This window comes from Typopeltis vanoorti, chromosome 8 (genome assembly GCF_054136105.1).
Source record: "Typopeltis vanoorti isolate ZY-2024b chromosome 8, IOZ_Tvanoo_1.0, whole genome shotgun sequence".
NCBI lineage: Eukaryota > Metazoa > Arthropoda > Arachnida > Uropygi > Thelyphonidae > Typopeltis > Typopeltis vanoorti.
Window position 1 is genome coordinate 128,531,222 of NC_143556.1, and position 24,252 is coordinate 128,555,473.

At 33.6% G+C, this 24,252-nt stretch overlaps 1 protein-coding gene across 4 annotated transcripts in view; it reads right to left on the bottom strand.

The window, feature by feature from the left end:
- The window catches only part of LOC150104343 (ralBP1-associated Eps domain-containing protein 1-like), a 485,081-nt gene that overhangs the window by 386,442 nt on the left and 74,387 nt on the right, over positions 1-24,252 (bottom strand). For all 4 annotated transcript variants that reach the window (XM_090396932.1, XM_090396933.1, XM_090396930.1 and 1 more), the window contains exon 3: positions 5,250-5,373. In XM_090396932.1, the coding sequence (XP_090253058.1) occupies positions 5,250-5,373 (124 nt within the window). The remainder of the gene's footprint in view (positions 1-5,249; positions 5,374-24,252) is intronic.

The following is a 24,252-nucleotide window of genomic DNA, read 5'->3' on the forward strand; positions in this document are numbered from 1 at the left end:
GAAGCAGCACGTAGCTTAAAAGCGAGTGTATCGCTACACACCGGGCTTTTGGAGACATTTTCCTGCTGCTGTTCACCTGTGCCATGGATCGTCCGGCTGGTAGTGAGGCTCCACGTGGTTCCCTTCGTAAGTGGAGAGTATGATCGTATAACAAAGAGAAACTACCAGTCGGAGACAAAAGAAAGCCCAGCAGACTTGATGGTGGAAAACAAGAGTGAAGAATTCCAATCGACGTAACAGAGGGAAAATCAAGGCAATAGTCTGATGAAAGAATTCTGAAGTGGCCCACAGAGAAAATGCTGTGAACCGGTAAAGTGAACTTTATATCTACTATTTAGTGAATTAAATGTAAAAATCTGAATTGTGTGATGAAAAACATTCCTAGAACTGTGGCCGATTATAATGAAAGAAAATATGTCAGTAGACTCGTAATATGTGTTTGTAAGAGAATAATTTAAGTTTGTTCAGATCTTGGGAAAGAGATAAAATGTATTGATTGGATAGGACTGTTAAGGAAAATTTTGGATGAATTCTTATGAGTAATTATTAGTGAGATGAGACTAAGTAACTGAAAATTAAGATTTAGTATTCTGTGATATGAGCTTTAACATTTAGTATTCTGTGATATATAATTTAGATTTAGTATTCTGAGACATGAATTTTCAAGAGTGTTTTATCTAACTTTGTGCACGAGAGTGTGATGATTTGTATGTGTATTCTAAATGAATACACATTTACTAAGCTTTTATAAACGTATTTGTATGATATATTCAGTGAAATTAAATTGCTTTGTTATTATTATGAAATTTGTCTTCCCTATGTCTAGAACTACCGCACTTGCTCACAAAGTAAAACGAACCTCATAAAGGCTGGAAACAGTCTAAGTTAAGGTCACGATTGCAAGTTATAAAATTTTACTGAGAAGACTGGTTTCTAACTCCCTGGTCATATTTTCAGTATATCCTAAGATTCAGAGTGGCGCAGCTAAAACAAATAAATTTCTCGGAGTTTGAAAAGGGAGATAGAGCCAGAGTTGAGACAAAGAAGTTGGCATCCACCATTTGCAATTCTTTGTCTCACAAGACCTCAGCTTCATTCTTGTCGGAGATACGGCCAGAAGTGTATTGAGAGTTAAGAATAGGTACATTTAAGGAAAAGTCGACACGACACCTATATACAAGAAAGATGCTATAATAAAAACAAGGACAACTAGAGTTCATACAAAATCACAGTTAAAGCTAAACAAACACTATTAAACTGACAATTCACAATGAGACACTAAGTTGCACCCTGTTTATATCCTAGGTATGGATTGAAAGACAACTGCTGAGATGGCTGAGACAAAGAAAATTCTGGTTCAGAGGAAGTTAATAAGTCACTACTTAAATACTAAGAATAAAATAACATCACTCAATCTTACTATGTGTGTATTATTATTCATTAAAATACAAACATGAAACAAGAGGTAATACTTCATGAATGGTGGTTAGACCAATATTCATTATATTATTTATGGTTAAGCCAATAGAAAGTACGATTCTGGAGGCCATCTTAGATGTGGACTAAATGGAATATTATACAGGAAAATATATAGTTTAAGTTATAAATCAGAAGTAAGAGTTGAAAGGAATATAGGAAGATGGTTTGGTGTAAAATCAGGTGTAAAACAAGGATGCACATTATCTCAAATCTGATTCGCCATCTATATGGATCATATTATGAAAGAAAGCATTAAGCCTGATATTAGAAATGGAGATATCAAACTTAGCTCCTCAATCTGCTTTATGCAGATTATGTTGTATTCCTAAATACATCGAGGATTCATTCTGTAAACTGAATAACAGCTGTAACAAATTTGGCATGAAAATCAGCAATAAAAAGACCAAAACTATCAAAATAGGCAGGAACATAGCTGTATTCAGCTGCATTATGAATGAACAGTCTACAGAACAAGTAAAATATTTCAGCTATTTAAGAACAATTTTTAGTGAAGATGGCAAGTTAAATCTAGAAATAATCAACAGAATAAGCAAAGCTGGTAAGGTGGGGGAGCCAGATGAATCAATTTTTATGGAATAAGAGAGAAATTAGCCAAGATATTATACTAGTAGTATACAAGACTGTTAAAACCAGTTTTTAGTTATGGATCTGAGAGTTGGGTTAGAAAATAAAGCACTTCATCAAACAATCAGATACTACCGATACAAGTTCTTAGAAAAATTAGGGCCTGAACAGACGGTACGGTATTAGTGGCAGAATTGCATAAAAAATTAATATATTAAAAAGAAACTTGACATTGTTCAAGATTCTAAGGTGGTATGGTTAATTAAATAGAAGAAGAAAGGCTAGCAAAACAGGTGTTTGATGGCAGAAAACAGACCCAGAGGAAGACCAAAGATTAGGTGAATTGTTTCAGTCAGAAATGCCTTAGAAAAATGACATATTAGATGTGATAATATTGGAGTGATGACAAGTAATAGACTAATTTGTAAGAAAACTCTTGATAGGAAATTATTAATAATGTAATCTTAATCATGTAGTGCTGTCATAGTAGCCCGAACACCCTTTGAGGGTACATATCAGGTAACTAATGATTATGATGATGGTTATGCCAATTCTCATTATTATTTCAACTTTACATCAGGTACAGACCAGATAGGTTGATAATGACCTGAAAGCTAGGGATTACCAGATCCTCAGGTTAGTATTATTTTGTGTGGGGGGGGGGGGGAGGGTTGCAATACCAAAGTACAGGACAAATATCAGAATGGGGAAATGGATAATTAGACTTAATTGTGCCTATAGTCCCACAGAAAGTTTTATTAAGGTAGAAGTGGAGGAATTTTTTAAGGTTTTAGAGAAAGCAACTGACACAAGGAAAAAAGGAAAAGTTAGTCCTTGTTGGGGATATAAATAGCAGAGTAGGAAATGATTGTGAGACATTCAAAAATATATTTGGAAAATTTGGAGAAAAGAGCAAAGCTAATAATAATGGCAAATATTTGTTGGATTTCTGCTCAGGACATGGACTCGTTATTACTAACACCACGTTCCAACATAAAATGTGCACAAATTCACATGAAGAGAAGAGGCAAAAATAAGTAAAGTCTCAATGACTATGTTATTGTTGATAGTGATGTTTTCTCCCTTGTGCAGGACACCAGAGTGTACAGAGGATTTGAAATTGGAAGTGATCACTATTTAGTCTTGAGCAGGATAAAATTGAATTTTATATTGAAAAGAATAACACGTAAGAAAGTTTTAAAGCGAATAAAAGTTGAGCAGCTCTGAGATGTGAATGGTAGACTAAAATACACAAAGATTATTGAAGAAAAAAAATGAAAGAGTTTGAGAACAGGAACCAAACCTTGGAGATTCAGTAGCAAGCCCTGAAGAAAACACTGATTGATTCAGCCAGAGAGGCATGTGGTGATGTTGTCTGTAAGGATAGAAAAATCAGAACTCCATGGTGGACACAGTGAAGGAAAAGAAAGCATATCAAAAGTTCTTGGCAAATAAGTCAGCTTGCGCTCTTAGAGAATACAGAGACAAATGAAAGAAAGTGAAACACTGTGTAAAACTAGCTAAACAAAAGTCAAGAGAGGAATTTGGTAAGAACATAGAAAATAATTATAAGTGGAAAGATATTCTGGAGGTTGTTGAAGTTCAGAAATGGAAGAAAGAGTGCTGTAAAAGGAATTAGAGACGATAAAGGTGACATGAAAACAGGAGAAAAAGACATCCTTGAAGTATGGAGTAGTTACTTCGAAAAATTGCTAAATGAAACAAGCAGTGATGACAGCACAGTGGTAAAAAACACTGAGTAGGCATGCAGTGAGGAATACATATCCATACTTGTATTAGAAAAGCCATCAAAAGTCTGAAATGTGGAAAAGCAGCAGGAGTAGATAATATTCGACCAGAAGAACTGTGGAGGTATACAAGTCTTAAAGTGGCTGCACCGCATAGTTCAGAAGGCCTGGACAGGGGGACGAATTCCAGATGACTGGAGTAGAGCTCTCATAGCACCCATATATAAAAAGGGAAATAAAACTGAATGTGAGAATTAGAGATATTTATCTACTAAGTGTTCCTGGTAAGATATATGCAAGTATACTTAAGAAACGGTTGTGAAGGATTGTGGATGAGAAGCTTGGTGAAGAACAAGCTGGATTCAGGCCAAATAGAGGCTGTCAAGATCAGATTTTCACTTTACAACAGACATCATGGGAATATATAACAAAGATCAGTATTTAAGTTTTGTAGATCAGTAAAATGAATATGACAAGGTGCTAGGAGAGAAGCTATTCAAAACGTTACAGTTATTTGGTGTCATTGGGACATTATATCAAGCAATACTAAGTCTTGATTTGAGTTCCAGCAGTTGGAATTGAAGGAAGTAGGAAGGTGGTTTAATGTTAAATCTGGTGTCAGACAAGGATGTACATTATCCCCTGTGTTATTAATTATCTGTATGGATCACATTATAAAGGAAAGTGGTATTAAACCTGATATCAAAACTGGATATGTTAATCTCAGCCCTTTGCTTTATGCAGATGATGTTCAACTTATCAATAAATCCACTACGAGTCTGCAAGATTCCTTGACTAAATTGAATAACTATTGTAATAGTATGGTATGAAGGTCAGCAATAAAAAGACAAAGTCAATGAAAATAGGCAGAATCATTGAAAATATCAACTCCATTGTGAATGGAGAACCTATAGAACAAGTAAAACATTTCAGCTACTTAATCACGATTTTTAGTGAAGATCGTAAATTAAATATGGAAATAGACAATAGAATCAACAAAGCAGATATGGTAGGAAATCAACTGAATAAATTTATATGGAATAAGAGAGAAATTAGCCAAAACACTAAATTAGCTGTATATAAGACAATGTTCAAACCAGTTTTAACTCTAAATGGTCACCATATTACATTTACCACCTGAGGGAAATATAATGCAATTTACACACACACACAAAATCTAAATGATTAAACAAGTAGTCATTAATTTTGAAACCAACATTCTCAAAAAATCAATTCAAAACAGTTTTTGTTCATAAACAAAAATCAATATATAACTTTCACTAGCTCCTGTATTACATTCAAGCTATTGAAAAGAAGCATTCAACTGAGTGCCTATATTGAGATCAAATAAACTGAAGTAATTAAAGTATTGGTCAAAACTACATAAGTTGTAGAAAATTACATACAGTATAAATAATTTAGAAATTTCCCTCTTACCTGAATTAAATGTTTCAGGTTTAAGTGGAAGACCTGCTTGAGCAGCAGCAATCAATTTTAAAGCAATATAAAACTGACTACGACCAAAATGACCAAGTCGTTTGGCTCCACAGAGTTCTGTTATCTATAATAAAAAATATTTTGCTATGTAAAGATATCTTTCAGCAATTTCATCATGTTCTATACTTAAAATATATTCTAGTACCCAATAATTTTTCTAAATAAACTTTTCATAAAAATTATACACTTCTGGCTATAAGTTGGCATACTGAAATAAAAACAAATAATTATTATTAACATCTGATCTCCATGGAGTCAAAGACTCATCATGGGAGGTTCTATCACACACAAAACTCAAACTGTACCTTTAACTTATTCAAATTTTCTACATTCACAACACTCAGGCAATTCATTCCACTCGTCAACCTCTCCATGAAAAGAACCTACGCCTCACTCCTCTACTTGCACCCGCCTTATACAGTTTCCAGGAATTGTCTTGTTCTACTTCCCCATCTCCGATTCTATGAAAACTTTTTTTCATGCTAACCTGATAACAACTCCTGACTAACTCGTATGTTCCAATCACATCCCCCCCCCCCTCCTCCTCCTCATGAGGTATATTCTTTCAATCTGTCTTCACAGGGCATTTATGCTTTTGGAGACCTTAGGCGCAACATCATTATGAGGCCTCAAAAATAAGCATTTTTTTTTTTTAGTTTATTGAAAATAAAAGTCAACATTTTCATAATAACTCATTTAAATAACACAATACAACATTGGTATACATATATTTGCATTTTAAAAAAAAGTATAAAAATAAATCAGTTCAAATTTAAATAAAAAAATTAATAACAAAGTTTTTTCTGGCTTTGGTTTTAACAAATATATCTATAATGTCATCATAATTAATCAAGTCCATTACATCTGATTCAATGCATAATAATAACAGGTCACTTGTTTTATTTTGGTGCAAGTTGCTTCGTAAATAATTTTTTATTCGTTTCAACACTAAAAATGAGTATTCAGCACTTGCATTTGAAATAGGCATCGTCAAAAATATTTTAAAAATTGTTTCTATGTTCGGAAAAGTAGACCTTAACCCATCGTTTATAAATTTGTACATATTTTTAATTGAAGAATTTTCTTCTTTTATTATTAAAAATTGCTTAACTTCATCAGTAAATTTTTCTGGATCAATATCAGTCCCATAAGTTTGTAAAATTTTATTAATACTAGTCTTGTACTTGTCTTGATCTATATCTTTCTTCAAATAAATGTCAAACATATCTAATATGTCGAAATCGCTTTTTCTTCTTTCATTAATTTCCAAAATTAGCTTATTGCAAATGACATTAAAAGTGTTCACAGCAAAATTTTCTTTCCCATGTAATATAATCTCATTGTTAAAATATGAAACTTCGTCACTCATTTTTTTAAAGTTTTTTTAACTCTTTCCTTTTCATCTTTAAATTTTGTCTCATCTGTTAATAAATTCACTTCTTCATTTACAGCAGCAAAACTATTTCTTATATCTAAAATAAAACCAACTAAAGACTGTAACAAATTATTAGCTAAAAACAAATCCATTTCGGGATCTTGTCGAGGTTTACTAGGAGCATGTCTTCGTTGTAAAATTTTGTCCCACACAACTGTTAAAATTGCTGTTTCTGGTTTGTCAAAATGTTCAGCCAATGATAATCTCTCTAATTTAGAAATAGGTTTTTCATGAGGAGAAATGAATAGTTCAAGTAATGCGTCTTGAATTTGTTTATATCCACGTTTCAAAGCCAATAGCATTAGCTCTTGTGGACCACCTCGTTTCACTTAGTCTTTTAACTGTTAAAGATTTTTTTTTTTTAAATGTTTAAGGAGTATACCCCATCTTCTTGTTGAAGATAAAAAGTAATTATATACATTTTGAATAAAACAAAAATATTGCGCTGCTTCCGGAGAAGATTCCGCAGCATAGTTGCCAATTAAATTTAAGAAATGACTAGGGCATGGTATATAATGTGCAGAGGGACTATGTTTTTTCAGCCTAGCGTGTAAACCTATATAGATACCTTTCATATTGGTAACGTTATCATAGCTATGTCCTCTGCACATTTTTATATCTAAAGATAATTCTTCTAATTTTTTTAACACTACCTCTTCTAAATATAAGAAATTATGTTGTGTAATATTAATGAACCCGATAAATGTTTCTCTAATGTCAGAATTTGCGGCAACATACAAATATCATAGCTAATTGGTCATTATGGGCAATGTTTGCCATTGAATCTAGTATTATTGCAAAATAAGCAGCTTCCTTAATTTCTAATATTAATATTTCTCGTTTTTTTAGCTATTAACGCTATGAATTCATCACAAGTGTGGTAAGAAAGATAATTTGATCTGCCAGAACTACAGTTGGAATACATTTTCATGTGATGTTTTAAAAAATAATCAAATTCACTTAAATAATGTAAACATGATAAATAATTTCCGCAAGAATCAGAAAAATTATCATTTGTATTTCCTCTAAATACTAGCCCTAGTTTACTCAGTAACTTAATGGTAGCTATTATTCTTTTTAAAACCCCTCTCCAATAATTTTCTTCAGATTATTGGAGACAGGTTTCAATGCACAATATTTGTTTGATCAATTCAGAATCAATTCAACTATTTACAGAACTTGATTTTCTTTTGCAATATGTGCACATCGCTCGTGAACACATAAGGTTCATGTTATATTTTCCCAATCACTAAAACCCTTCATTAAGCTATTATTTGACTTAGAAAACAATTACAAACAAAGCTGTAAATTGCTTTACTGGTTTCTGAAAAAAATTAGCCGCTCTCGTTTCTCCTTTGTTCCATTCGCCTTTTTACAGTAAAAATGTGATATATTTACATTTCTGACATATATTCTATTGCGTTCTGTGTATTCTTTTTTTAAATTTTCAATTTTACCGACATTCTGGGGCATATTTATTAAAATATGATCGAAAAACTGTTCATTAATAGTAAGTGGCCACACTGCTATATCGGTAGGATAAGAGATAGCATGCTTGCTGGTAAGTACAGACTCCGATTGAAAATTTTCTTCAGAATCCTCTTGATATGTTTCATTTACTTCTTTCTCTCCTTCTATGTTTTCCACATCATTTTGATGTTCTTCATTGTCATCGCTTCCTGATAATGATACCAATGTTTCGTTTTCATTCCGAGAAGTATATAGTACAACTTCAGTAATACGAAATTCTTCATTTTCAGAACGCAAGAAAGACAAAACTGCATTCTTTGGACTATTTTGCTGTTTTTCGTTTTCTTTTACTAGCTCCGGATTCAAATTTTCTGGCCATCATTATGTGTATTAATCTATCAAAAGTGAAATAAATATTTATTAAATCCAAAATAAACATAAATATAAAAGAAACAATTACGTTAAAAGCTAAAAAAATACAAAACTAGAAACAGTAGTATCTTGGTTTTGTTAAAATAAACGAGTAACAGTAAAATAAGAATAATAAATTAATTGAAAAATATATTCTTACCGAACTGTGACAACTACTTCAACCATATAATTAGGTATATACACTTGTATATAATATACTGTCCTACAAATACTAGCCAAATAACAGTAACTAAACTATCAGTTTAATTACCGTTATTTGGAATTTCCTTTGCTTGGGTCGGTTGTCAAGAGGAATTGTGACTTGGATGAGGAAATACAGCACCGAAAAACATGCGGTTGAATGAATTGGAGGAAGATGAGCGGGGTCCAATGCGACAAGAGAGTGAGTTGTAAGAGGAAAGGAAAGCTGTATAAGATGGTGGTGAGGCTGGTGATGCTCCATGGCGCAGAGACATGGCCTATAACAAAGGCACAGGAAAGGAAGATGGAGGTAGCGGAGATGTGGATGTTGAGATGGATGAGTGGTGTGACAAAGAAGGACAGGATAAGGAATGACTACATCACAGGGGCGGTTAAGGTGGGGACCAATTGGCAAGAAGATACAAGAAAGTAGGCTGAGGTGGTTCGGACATGTAGAGAAGGAGGATGAGTAGTATATTCGTAAACGAGTGGAGTATATGGAGTTGGAGACAGGCCCAAGCTCAGGTGGAGAGATAAGGTGACAGAGGATCTTAGGGAGAAAGTATGGAGTCCAAAGGATGCTCTGGACCGGAGAACTTGGAAGAGGAAGGTTAAAGATCGGTGCGCCGACCGCGTTTAACATGCGATAAGGCATAGTGAAAGAAGAAGATATATATATATATCATCATCATCAAATTCCTGCCATGTACACTCAAGGGGCATAGAGGGTATGATAATATTACATGAAAAATTTATATCATTACTAATTTCCTATCTACAATTTTCCTCCAAATCAGTCTGTTACTTGTCAACACTCCAACATTATCAGATCTTATATTTCTATCGTCTAAGCCACTTTGTACCGTATCAATCAACCTATATCTTGGTCTTCCTCTAGGTCGTTTTTCTGCCAACCTGGCAGAGAACATTTGTTTTGCTAATCTTTCCTCGCCCATTCTCTTTAAGTGACCATACCACCTGAGATTAGCTCTGCTAATGCATTCCTGGATGCTGACAATGTCAAGTTCTTTCCTAAAATCCTCGTTTTTAATATGATATTGCCATTGATGCCATCTGTTCACGCCTATAATCTTTCTCAGGACTCTCATATCTGCGGTCTCTAGTCTTTGGTCAAGTGTTTTACTTCGGACCCAGCACTCAGATCCATAAGTTAAAACTGGTTAGAACACCGTCATGTATACAGCTGATTTAGTGTTCCGACTAATTTCTCTCTTACACCATATGAATTTATTCAAATTGGCTTCCTACCATACCAACCACCTTTGTTGATTCTGTTGTCTATTTCTAAATTTAATTTACCATCTTCACTAAAAATCTTGCCTAAGTAGCTGAAATGTTTTACTTGTTCCACAGGTTCTCCATTCACAACACAGTTAACATTTTCAATGAGTCTGCCTATTTTCATTGACTTTGTCTTTTTATTGCTGACCTTCATACCATATCTATTACAATAGTTATTCACTTTAGTCAGTGAATCCTGCAGAAGTGGATTTATTTAGAAGTATAACATAATCCGGATAAAGAAAAGAGCTGGCATTAACATCTTGATATTATGCTCAATACCAGTCTCCTTCACAATGCGATCCATATAGACAATGAATAACAGAGGGTCAATTCACATCCCTGTCTCACACCAGATTCCATATTAAACCATCTTCCTGTACTTCCTTCAAGTCTAACTGCTGACTTACAACTCAAATAAAGACTAAGTACTGCTTGATATAATGCCCCATTGACACCATATAACTGTAGCGTATTGAATAGCTTTTCTCTTGGCATCTTGTTATATGTCTTTTCCAAATCGACAAAACTTAAATATAGATCTTTGTTATATTCCCATGCTTTCTCAACTATTTGTCGTAAAGTGAAGATCTGATCCTGACAGCCTCTATTTGGCCTGAATCCAGCTTGTTCTTCATCCAGCTTTTCTTCCACAATTCTTCTCAACCGTTTCTCAAGTATACTTGCATAGATCTTGCCAGGAACATTGAGTAGGGAAATACCTCTGTAATTCTCACATTCAGTTTTATTTCCCTTTTTATATATGGGTACTATGAGAGCTCTACTTCAATCATCGGGAATTCGTCCCTCTGTCCAGGCTTTCTGAACTATGCAGTGCAGCCACTGTAAGACTCTTATACCACCATACTTCAGAATTTCTGGTCGAATATCATCTACTCCTGCTGCCTTTCCACATTTCAAGCATTTGATGGTTTTTTTTTATACAAGTATGGATATGTAATCCTGACTGCATGCCTGGTCAGTGTTTTTTTTACCACTGTGCTGTCATCACTGCTTGTTTCATTTAGCAGTTTTTCAAACTAATTACTCCATACTTCAAGGATATCTTTTTCTCCTGTTTTCATGTCACCTTTATCATCTCTAACTTCTTTTACAGCACTCTTTCCTCCATTCCTAAGCTTCTTCAACAACCTCCAGAATATTTTGCCACCTTCTTGATATTTATTTTCTATGTTCTTGCCAAAGTCTTCCCATGACTTTCATGTAGCTAGTTTTTTTAGACAGTGTTTTGTATTCTTGCATTTGTCTCTGTATTCTCTTAGAGCACAAGCTGACTTATTTGCCAGGAACTTTTGATATGCTTTTTTCTTTTCCTTCACTGCCTCTTTAACTTCCTGTGTCCACCATGGAGTTCTAATTTTTCTCTCCTTGCAGACAACTTCACTACATGCCTCTCTAGCTGAATCAATCAGGGGTTTCTTCAAGGCTTTCCATTGAATCTCCAAGGTTTGATTCCTGTTCTCAAACTCTTTCATTTTTTCTTCAATAATCTTCGTGTATTTCAGTCTGCAGTTCACATCTGAGAGCTGCTCAACTTTATTCGCTTTAAAACTTTCTTACATGTTATTCTTTTCAATATGAAATTCAATTTTATCCTGCTCAAGACTAAATAGTGATCACTTCCAATTTCAAATCCTCTGTACACTCTGGTGTCCTGCACCAGGGAGAAAACAACACTATCAAAGGGAGAAAACATCACTATCAACAATAACATAATCAATGAGACTTTTCTTATTCCTAGCCTCTTCTCTCCATGTGAATTTGTGCACATTTTTATGTTGGAACATGGTGTTAGTAATAACCAGTCCATGTCCTGAGCAGAAATCCAACAGATATTTGCCATTATTATTAGCTTTGCTCTTTTCTCCAATTTTCCCAAAATATTTTTGCACATCTGACAATCATTTCCTACTCTGCTATTTACATCGCCAAAGGACCAACCTTTCCTTTTTCATTGCACCAGTTGCTTTCTCTAAAGCCTCAAAAAATTCTTGCACTTCTACCTTAGTAGAACCTTCTGTGGGACCATAAGCACAAATAAGTCTCATTCTCCAGTTTCCCATTCTCATATTTGTCCACATTACTCTACTTGAGACTGACTGCCATTCAAGAAGATTAGCCTCGTATTTTGTGTTGAATACTATGGCTACTCCTTCTTTTCCTTGATTGTTATTGCCTGAATATAACATTTTGTATTTATTGCTCAGAAAGATCTCACCAGTTTTTGTCTTTTGTTTCAGTCATCCGTATTATGTCGATCTGGTGCTTATCTAATTCTATAGCTAGCTCCATTATGTTAAAGATACCAAGTAATTTTATAAGCTAGGTTTTAATCTTTTTCCCAAGTAAGGAAACAGACAAGTAAGTCAAGTTTGCACCCGAACATAGTTCAAGTCTGGGGCAACTCGTGATAAATGTGGAGTAAGCTCCGATCACTTTCCATAGTATTTTCCCCTAATGCAAAGCACGTCCCCTTGCGGAGATGTATGATGCTCTGCAGTAAAGGCAATGGCCACTACCCAGACCGGTTTCGACCTTATTTAGGTCTTATCGGTGGGAGCAAAATCCAAAAAATTCTAAGGTTGAAGTGATGCAGAACTTATAAATTTTACCTAAACAAGTTGCAACAAGGTGCTTTATCCTAATTAAATGAAAATCTCAGGATGAAAGTAAGATGTAGAAAGTTTTTTACCTTGGGTATATACTATGTTAAAGATACCAAGCAATTTTATAAACTAGGTTTTAATCCTTTTTCCCAAGTAAGCAAACAGACAAGTAAGTCAAGTTTGCGCCTGAACATAGTGTTCAGACGCAAACTTGACTTACTTGGGAAAAAGGATTAAAATCTAGCTTCCCAAAGGATTAAAGCCTGGCTCCCACTGACGAGACCTCAATAAAGGTTGAAACCGGTCTGGGTAGTGGCCCTTGCCTTTAATGCATAGCATCATACATCTCCGCAAGGAGGATGTGCTTTGCATTAGGGGAAAATACTAAGGAAAGTGATTGGAGCTTACTCCACCTTTACCACGAGTTGCCTCAGACTTGAACTATCTTCAGGTGCAAACTTGACTTATTTGGGAAAAAGGATCAAAACCTAGCTTATAAAATAGCTCAGTATCTTTAACATAGTATATACCCAAGGTAAAAAATTTTCTACATGTATATATATATAGGATTCATTCAGTTCCAACTTTATTGCACAATTATTAAGTTTTATTCAACTCCAGCTTTGATTTTTTTAAGTTGAAGTAATAAGTATAATAATTCGAGCTTTAGTTAAAACGTAGAGGCAATAAATAGCAACGATAACTTGCTATGCTAACTAACACCCACTTTTTTTACTCGACATTTTAACCTAAAATAACTAGAATCTTGATGCACAAAAAAAGAACCGAAAAATCAATTTAATTTATAAATAATAATAAACTTGAAAATCAAATCCTCTGTTTATAGAAACTGCTCTTACCAAACTAATTAATACAAATCGCAGCAGCACAAAAAAAAAACTTTGTTGTCTCAGCAACGTGTTTCAAAATGATCGCAAGCCCAATACTCAGTGATCTGGTTTTTCCTAATAGGATTCTGGGAAATCACAGGGTGAAATATTCTTAAGAACGTTATGGATTAAACTAACCATATATTTAATCTCTGGATTAAACTGCTAAGTCACTCAGTGGTTGGTCAACACAAGTCAAACATTTATTAAGAGAAAATTTCCAGAGAAGGAGATTGGAATTTAGTAATATTGATAAGATCAATAGTCTCTAAAAGTCCAGGTAGTCCAGAAGCTAAAACCATCTGTGACAAAATGAAACTAGTTTATTTAAGTAAAAACAGAAAATTACAACCAATTTATTAAATATATCTTTATAAAGTTCATAATTAAAAGGACTCTAATAATAATAGATTTCTACAGATGTGTCTCATCTTGTTTTGGTATTATAAAAATTATCAAGTTATTCTGAAGCATTATGAATTTTGCTATTTTATTATTATTCTGCTAATATTTCTTCAAATGCGGCACTTTTTACAACAAAACTGGCTAAGTTATGTTGAATATATCTGTTCACAAATATACTCAAAATCCCTTTGACCTAATAAAAAGGTAGAATGCTGATGAAACTTCATCAGCATTCTACCCCCATTATTAACAGATTATTGTCTTTATGTGCACTGTATTACTTGGAATTTCCTTTACTGTCCTACGATATTTGACCTTTTTTTTGATGCACAATTTATTTATTGTCTCTTCCCAAAATAAAAACGAATTTCACATGTGCGAAAATAAATAATCAAAATGTTTGTTTGCATTGGAAATATTGTCAAATATTTATATTTTTAAAATAACATTTATTGAAATAAATATGACATTTTGCTTTCTTTCCTTGCAAAATGAGATCATATGGGTCGCACATTTCAATTTAAGAACAATTTTTTTTTTTTATGAACAACAAATGATGTTAAACTGCATTACTCGGGGTTTCCGATTGTGAGTCTTTTTAATATCACAAATTTATATCCAATGGTATTTTATCAGAAACTCTTCGCCTTTGTCTTTTACTTAAAATTGCAACAGAATTCTTTTCTTTAGGATCTGCATTACCATAATATCCAGTGTAACCACTGTAGATACGCTGAAAACATAATATGAAGGATATCCTATATGAAATAATTCAAAATTTATGTCATTTTGAAGATTTTCTACTGCATCTACCTCCCTTCTCCTCTCCTCGAACTCAATTACATAACTACTTTAAATTTCTACTGGTTTGATAGCTTTCAGACAGTATTCAAAATCTGTTAATTCAGTTTACTGTTTTGACAAAAAAATAAAATAAAATAAAGCAATAATATTGTTGTAGTTGAAGCTTCTAATTCTGTACTATTTCTTTGCAATCTGAAATCAGTTATTCAGCAGTCTGCTGAAATTTCAGTAGTGTTATTTTTGTTATTTATTTGTTTTTAATTCTAAATATTACTACGTCTTCGAAATACTCCATAATAATCCTGTTAGCTGGAGGAAAAGCTAAACTAGGATTACTCTCACTGCTATTGAGAAAGACAAGAGAGAAAGTTTCTCCAGAAATCACACTAAATTGCCTAGCTGTAGTGCAGAATACATCAAGAATGTCGTTTTGTTTTTCAGTGTTGATTACAGACATCCTAACACTGAAATACTGATATATCTTTTACAGGCTGATACAACAGTTATACCAAAATGATTTCTTAATTTACAGTGATCAGTTTCATTGTTATTATCGAAAAATTATAAATAATTTGATACAATTATCTTGGGGAAAAAAAAAAGATTTGAATCATTTAAAAGAAAAGGTGCACATGTATTACATAATCATTTATGATTTTTTTTTTTTTGAGGGGGGGGGGGGTATAGACCTATTCCTTTCTGCTCGAGTAACAGTCCGTAAGCTAACAAAAATTATTGAGAAACGAACACATCCAGTAGACGCACTTAAAAGTCCCTAACAAAAGTCGAACACACACAGAAATTTATTTTATTTTATTATTATATTTTTCACCTTTCTGATTGCTTTAGAGATGTTCAAAACATTTTATTCTGATATTGCTTTTGTAGGATGAAACTGTTTTTTAAACATTAATTTCCCCAATATTACATAATTTAATGACTTATACTTATCAGGAAATAATATAAATGAAAAATATACAAAATTTGCTAATTTATAATAATCACAATTTAATTTCGGTATTATCGGAATATTAAAAGTTCTCTGGTACAATTACTTTGGAAAAATAATGAATTCAAACAAAAAGAAAGTGCACATGTTATCTAGCAGTATTTTGTGTGTGTGTAGTGATAATTTTTTTTTTTTGGGGGGGGGGGAGAGTTATCCATTAAAGACGAATTAATTCTGTTATGAAACTTTTGGAAATAAAATTTCATTTTGACACATGCACCTACACGTTTCGAAAGATAAACTGTAGGGAAAATATCACTACCTCAAAACTGCCGCATAATATCGAAATTAGGCCGAAAATATGTACATAACAGTTGACTTCATAACTGCTGTTTATTTCGATTTGTAGTGAGTGATTAGGGGGAAACCAAGAAAGTTGAAATGCAAAAACCTACATGACTATTAAATTATTTAGGGAATTTGCAACGTATACTGGAATATTAATTAAAAGAAACTTTAAAGAATACTTCCTATATTTTGGCACTGTCACATTGCCATCGTAATGGGAACAAAATATGACATATGCACCCAGGAACTACAAAAAGCAAATGAGGCATTAGATAAGAAACTACTCTTGTTCCTTAAGTCCTAATGGTGTCCCCTAGTGGGCTATATTAGGGTTGTCTTGGCCACTGGGCTGATGTTCTCATGATGTAAGTCTTCCAAATTTGGGGCAGTCTCATGCACCAAAATTTGTTGAGGTTTTGAACGTTTTTTTAGAGCTGAAGCTGATTCTATGAATAGTCTTTTGTACTTGAACTTGCTGCGGTGTATTACTTTGGCTTTCTTCCAACGTATTCTGTGGCAGGTATCCAGAGCGGCTGTGCTGGTGAAACCGGATGTAGTCCTTGTGTTCTGAAATCCTGATATTCGCTGTCCTGCCTGTTTGGCCAAAGTAGGGCAGTTTACAGCTGCAAGGGACCTGGTATACCCCAGGTAAGTCCAGGGAAGTGGTTGGTCTTTGGTAGAGCAGATAAGGGATGCCAACTTTTATATGGTTTGTAACAAGAAGTCAGGTCATATTTTTTAAGGATTTTGGTTATTTTTTTCGAGATGGCATCCCTTATCTGCTCTACCAAAGACCAACCACTTCCCCTGGACTTACCTGGGGTATACCAGGTCCCTTGTAATCTTTGTTGTGAAGAGAGAAGGGGTTGTGGTTTACTGGTTTTAATATTTTTGGATTTTTTTTGGGGTTGTAGCCATTGGCTAAGAAAGTATTAAGGATGTGGTTTAGTTCTGTAGTTAGGGCATTGTCATCTGAAGAGATTAATTTTGCCCTGTTATATAGTGTTTTAATAACCCCATATTGTTGTGTGTGTGTGTGGGGGGGATTACTGGTGAATGTATCTGCCTGTATGGGTGGGTGGGTTTTCTATAAATAGAGAAAAGCAGGGATCCATCAGGCTGGTGAGTGATTAGAGTGTCTAGGAAAGGGAGGCTGTTGTTTCCCTCTTCTTCCAAGGTGAACAGGATTCTGGGGTGTTGGTTATTTAAGTGTGTTAAGAAGGAGTGGAGTGTATCTGAGCCATGTGACCAAATAGTGAACACATTATCCACGTAACAAAGCCAAATATGAGTTACCGAGCAATCAGCAAGTTTTTGTGGGGCAGAGTTTAGGGCTCAAAAACAATCTGTGAACTAACCTTCGAAGTAAGATTATGAATAAGAAAGAAAACTTAATTTGGAACAGATGGAGGCTGTATTCATTTTTAAATTCAGATTTTCATGAATTTATAAAATAATCATTTGACAAAAATAATTATATTCAATCAAGTTCTGGGAGAATTTTAAAATGTATTGGCGATTAAAATAATTAGCAAAAAAATTGATAGTGACATTGATCTTCCAAAGTGATACAATATGAAGTGAAAAAAGTATGAAAGGATTTCTTATTTTGCGCTGACATTAAAAACCATCATTATATGATAAAAACAAGCAGCAAAAAATTAACATAACTCATAGATATTTAGTCTGATATAACTTAGATTCTGGTTACCGAGCAATCAGCAAGCAACTGTGTTTCTTGCTGTAGGCAACTGAACGTAGCTACTACATACACCAGGTAATCTAGTTAAGCGTTCTTTTCAGTGTGAAGGATTATTGCCCCTTCTAATGGACATGACAGTCAAACTGCACTTCTTATCCATGTTCTTTCAACAGGTGGACAGAATATTATCCAGGTTTGCTGGACGTGTATATACATCCCGCAAAGAAATGGTATGCCTGCATAAATGAATTTTATGGAATACAGGAGTTCCTGTTAGTTTTATATTCTAAGGAAAGAACAATGAATTTTATGGAATACAGAAGTTCCTGTTAGTTTTATATTCTAAGGAAAGAACAATGAATTTCAAATGGAAGCAGGAGGACTCACAAATTTTTTTAGCGGCCTCTAGTCTTAATATTATTTTATTTTGCAGTATTTTATTTTAAGTTGCAAAGTATTTTATTTTGCAACTATAATTACACTGCTTTTTTTTTATTGTTCTTTTTGAGGAGTAGGGTTAAAATGTGGTCCCCAGGTTGCGCCTAATTGTAAATGTGGCCCGGTGTCTTCATACTACACATTTCAAAAAGACCACTTATCACATTTGTGAATCTTCTCTGTAACCTTTCAAACACATCCTCATCATCATAAAAACGAGGTGACCAAATCCGTGCAATAATCCATATGAGGTTTGAGCAAGGACTTATACAATGGAATCATAGCCTTTATCTGATGTGACAACATCACAACTTGTGCAATGTAGCCCCTGAATTTCAGGTCCTTGTCCACTACCACTCCCAAATCTCTCATCTCCTCTACCTCCTTCAAAGTTTCCTTACCATGTATGCTTTGCATCCAATTGCTGCTTACCAACACTTTGTAATCTTGAACTGACAGTTCCATTGTTGCCCACTCATACAATCTATACAAGTTCCTGTAAGGCCACAACATCTGCTTGACTCTACATTGCTCTCCCCTATTTTGCATTCATCTGAAAACATTTGCATGTCACCAGTTAAACCCATCATAATATCATTAATATACAAACTGAATAACAATGGTCTCAATACATGGCACACCACTAGTGACTTTCCTCTTTCAGAATATGAACCCCCCCCCCTCCCCATATACAACTTTATGATACCTATCTGATGGCCAGTCACAGATCCAACTCACTAGTCTGTTATCCATTCCATCCATTCAGATCTGAATGAGTATGATATACCAAATCAAGAATAAATAAACAATAACATTGTGTTTTCTAGACTGGTGCAAGGATAAATTATAATGGTGTAATATAGCCTTGATGATGATTATTTAATTTAATCTATTAATTAAATTATTAAATTATTTAATAAATAACAATTTAATACTTCCAGTATTTCATTAGTCATGGGACAGAGTATAGTACACAGCTATAAAGAGCACAAAGGATGTAGAAATGACTTACAAACCCTAATTCTTAAGGGATGCTTAACAATCTAGGTGCTAACCTGGCAGTTCGGTTGTTTCATCATAAGTCTTACCTTTCCTCCATATTTTGGGAAGCTTCACAAATACATAGTTCTTTAAATTAGAGAGAATCTTAAAAGCAGCAGCAAATTTCAGAACAAGTGTTGTATTTAAAATTGCTGTGATAAAATCATTTCTTGCTGTGTATAATTCAATTCCATTCAATTTACAATTGGGTAATAGTCAGCACTAAAGCCTACACATATATGATGGATGATAATTTGTGATGAAATCATAACATGCATTTCATAACATATAGTAAATTAAAACTGACTACTGAACAGACTAGCTTTCTCAACCAACATAAGGACACAGGTACTACAAACCCTTGAGAAGTTAAAGCCAGGATTTGGCTCTTAAAAATCCTTCCTCCTGTGCCTGAAGCCTTAAAGGTATAGGAGCATGTCTATAACCAATGCAATCACCAGTTCACTACAAATTATGCATACTATATAGACTTATTTTTCTCTAAGTGATGAGGAACAACAGTCTATTGCTATTCAAAAGCACACAAAGAGTACATAAAGAACTACTATTCATTTATAGCAGAGATCAAAATCCTGATCTGAAAAACTGCTTTTCACTGCTGAGGATGTTTCTTTGTTTCATTATCAAAACATAACAGTAATGTAAATAAAGAAAATGGGATGAAATCATCTTAAATGACAAGTCCAGAGCTTTATTTTTTCAAATAGGTAAGAACCATATTCTTGGTAATTGTCCCATTCTAACAAAAGACAGTTTTGGAAAAACTTTTATTGGGATTATATTGATCAAGTGTATATAATAAACAACTAAGTTATACCAACTAGTTTCACCATATTTCTACCATCGTCATTCCATACTTAGGAACAGTTTCAAATAAGATTGCTAGACCCCTTAGACCACATAAAATAAGAGTGGCCTTTAAACCCACAGAAACGATTAGACAATTCTTAAGATCTCCAAAAGATAGCCATCCTTTCTCCAAATATGCTGGAGTTTATAACATACCATGCTCGTGCGGGTTGAATTACATCGGCCAAACTTCAAGGAGCCTTGAAATTAGGCAAAACGAACATATAGGTGACGTCAATAATAACAGAGAAGAAAAATCGGGTTTAGCTTTTCATTTCTCAAGAACGAACCATACCATAGAGTGGGATAGAAGCACAATTCCTTACATGGAGGAGGACTTCCGCTCCCAAATTTTTAAGGAGGCCACAACAGTTGCCCGCTGTACACAAAACCTTAACAGGAACCAAGGACTAATCTTGCCCGTGATCTGGAAGACCCTTATCAGATCCTTCAACTCGCCAGAACTGAATTATAGTGCCAACTATAGAACGTTCCTAAATAACAACAAGTGAGATCATCCACGCTCTATGAATGTATTGTACGCGCTCTGTTCTTTGTTTAATATAATTGGAATCGGTTGATTTTAGTTTGTAACAGTTTTTTACTTTTTAGTGCCTTACATCAGTTATGTACCCTGAAGATGCCAACAGACTTAGTTGGTGAAACTAGTTGGTATAACTTAGTTGTTTATTATATACACTTGATCAATATAATCCCAATAAAAGTTTTTCCTGCGCTTTTTGGTCAAGAAAATTAAACGTTTTTTAAAAGACAATTCTGTACATACTGACTTAATAAGTATGGTCACAGTCAGATTCGAATCATGTCCATGACAAGAAGAGTCTCATAGTTGTTTTTATGGTTAATTTGCTTGGTAGCAGATGAAGATCTCAAGTTTTCAGGAGGGAAAACCACAACCTGGGTTCTTCATCTGCTACCAAGCAAATCGACCATAAAAACACACATGCAAAAATCAAAAATACATCACAACCAGTGGCGTTGCATGATCATTTTGGTTGAGTGTGCTGTCATGTTTTCCAGGAGGTGGGGAGAAAAGCTTGGAGACAAATAATTACATCAATAAATTTTTATAATTATTGATTTAATTAAATAATTGCATCAATAAATGTCTTTTAGCTTTTTTTATGTAATTATTTGTCGATGTAAACTATAAATAGATTTTCATTTTACATCGATTTTAATGATCTTTAATTCTTGGGAAAACAAAAGGTATTCAGAATTACTAGTTTTTAGCACAATTTTATATATTAAAAAATTCACCGGCATATTTTATTAAAAATCAACTAATTAATTAATCCTAAATTAAATTATTTCAGTTTAAAAGCAAAAAAATCATAAAACTAACAAGTACAATAATATTAAATTACATACACTTACCTTTTAAAATGTATTTTTTTTGTTTAAATTTGTTTCACTATAAATTTACAATTCACACTTAACTCTGTAACTTACTAGACAGAGGGCAAACTAACAGGTCACTGTTCACAAATCAGAAAAAGATGAACCAAAAACAGGAACACGTGTTTTATTACTGCAATAAAACACGTGTTCTATGGCTACCCCGCAACAACATAATAAAATTTTAAGACAGACAAAGCGTTCCCAGGGTCGAGGGTATAAGATTACATATCTCAATCAATTTTAAATAATAAAGTAACATGTAAAAACCACAGTGATATCTTTAATTAGTAAAAAGACAGATATTTCGTACTAAAATTAATAGTGCATCTTCAGTGTCTGTAACAGTAATAGGAATGGAATACAGGCAAAACGTTCGGCGGATCACCTATTAAAATACAATTGTTACCGCGTGCTAGGAAATAATAGAAATAACAAATTTAATCTATTAAGATAAATGGTTTTTTACATAAGATAAAAGTCTCCCAGATCTTTGAGAGAGACATACAGTCATTTCTATTTAAATTTGGTCGGTGTAAGATATTTTCACAACTTTCTTTGAATAAGCGTTCATATTTGAATCTGCATTTATGGAGGAGAACTGCTTTATCCCACTGGACACTATGAGTAAAATCAATACTGTGCCAGACCAGACTTCAGAGGTTTGTTATATTCAATATAATATTGAATTGCAATTTTGAAGTCGCAACTTCAAAACTTAGTTTGTTGCCATTTTTGCTAGGAAGTCCTGACAGATTGCGTTCTATATTATGTAAGAAATCAAGATAAGGAATGCTAGGAATTATTTCCTAGCACGCGGTAACAATTGTATTTTAATAGGTGATCCACCAAACGTTTTGCCTGTATTCCATTCCTATTACTGTTACAGACACTGAAGATGTACTATTAATTTTAGTACGAAATATCTGTCCTTTTACTAATTAAAGATATCACTGTGGTTTTTACGTGTTACTTTATTATTTAATTACTATGCCACAGGTTCCACTAAAAATTTCAATCAATTTTACAATTATAATTTGTGGAATTTTTTAATCAATCCCAGGGGGAAGTGTCCCCTCCCCCCTGTGGACGTCCATAACCATAGGATTGCATTTTATCGATGTACTAAAGTTTTGAAAGGGCATAGCGCATCAGCACTCATCTTAATTGGTCCAATGCAATTAATTGCAGGATAACTTTGAATACTTCTGTGTAGAGTGGGGGAACAATCTGTTTTATGATTGATTAGAAAACAACAATGAAGGAGAATGCTATATTTGGTTGGTATATTTGAAATACTCAAAGATGAAAATATGTGAACCATCATTTATAAGACATGTGAGAACAGGAAGGAATAAGTGTGAGTAGAAACATTTTCATTAATGGTAAATGAATAATTAATAATTATCATTTGTGATATGTGTGCTACAAGTTGCTGGGTACAGCGAATAGCACGAGCCTATAAATTCTAAATATCAATAAGAGAATTTATGATGGCATAATTAAAAAAAAAATAAAACTTATGAGAGAGAGAGAAAGTATTGCAGGAATAAATATGGTTTGATGGAGCAGCAAATTATCTTGTAAAATTTGTTGCACATGTTATGTGTATTTCTCTGCTTTGTGTATATTTCGCTCCATTTTCCAAGAATTTTTCGTTTACTGAGACTCTGTATACATAACATCTGATCATTATCAGAATTATCCACACTTTCGGGAATCTTAAATTCAGTAGTTTTTTTTTTTTTTTTAGTATCAGCAGTTCTTCTGTCTTATCAATCTTATATATATACTGGTATTTTGTTGTAGATCAATAACATCTTATAATACACAGAATATTCATTTTTATTTAGGAATAGATATTTTTACTGTCTGTTGTTTCGAAGACTAGAATAATAATGTCTCTATACCGTTAAAAAACTTTGCAACCTCAACAGATGCTATAACTGCACAAGCAAAAGAAAAAACAATTAGCATTTTTCTCCTAGCATCCACTTTCAAATTTTCAGTTCCAGAAAACATATGTAACAGCTGTTTGTAATAAAGCCATCGGATATAGTAATCTCTCAACTCATAACAGCATTCAATTGGTTGGATTGGTTGACACAATAACCAATCACAGTCGCTAGGTGCTGAGTGAGCTCAAAATTTAAGCTCACCTAGTCATGCCTTCTCAGTGGTTTGGGCGAGTTTTTAACGGGAATAAATGCAAAATATAATATCGGTGATACTGATATTTCGTGGATGAGTACAGCACACCTGGAATAATCGCCCCTGATCACAACTCATATCTTTTTACTGGTTTCATAAGAGAGTTTCTGTCTGTATGGGCCTAATAGCCTTTGTATCATTATACAAATTATCAGATAAATCTAAAAACTGTTTATTAGTTAAACAGTTATTAGATTAATCTGATATACTCACTTTGTTTCTAACTGATTTCAATTCCTAATATATTTTCATCAATGTGAATATCCATTTGCTATTCTCCACACAATGCTCTGTCCAGTCTACTAGAGATATTTCTGTGGCTTCCAAGTAAAAAAAAAAAAGACATTTCTAAGCAAGCAAATTAAGAAATTCAATAACATAATCAATGCTATATTCCAATGCGAGATTCAGCACCTAAAA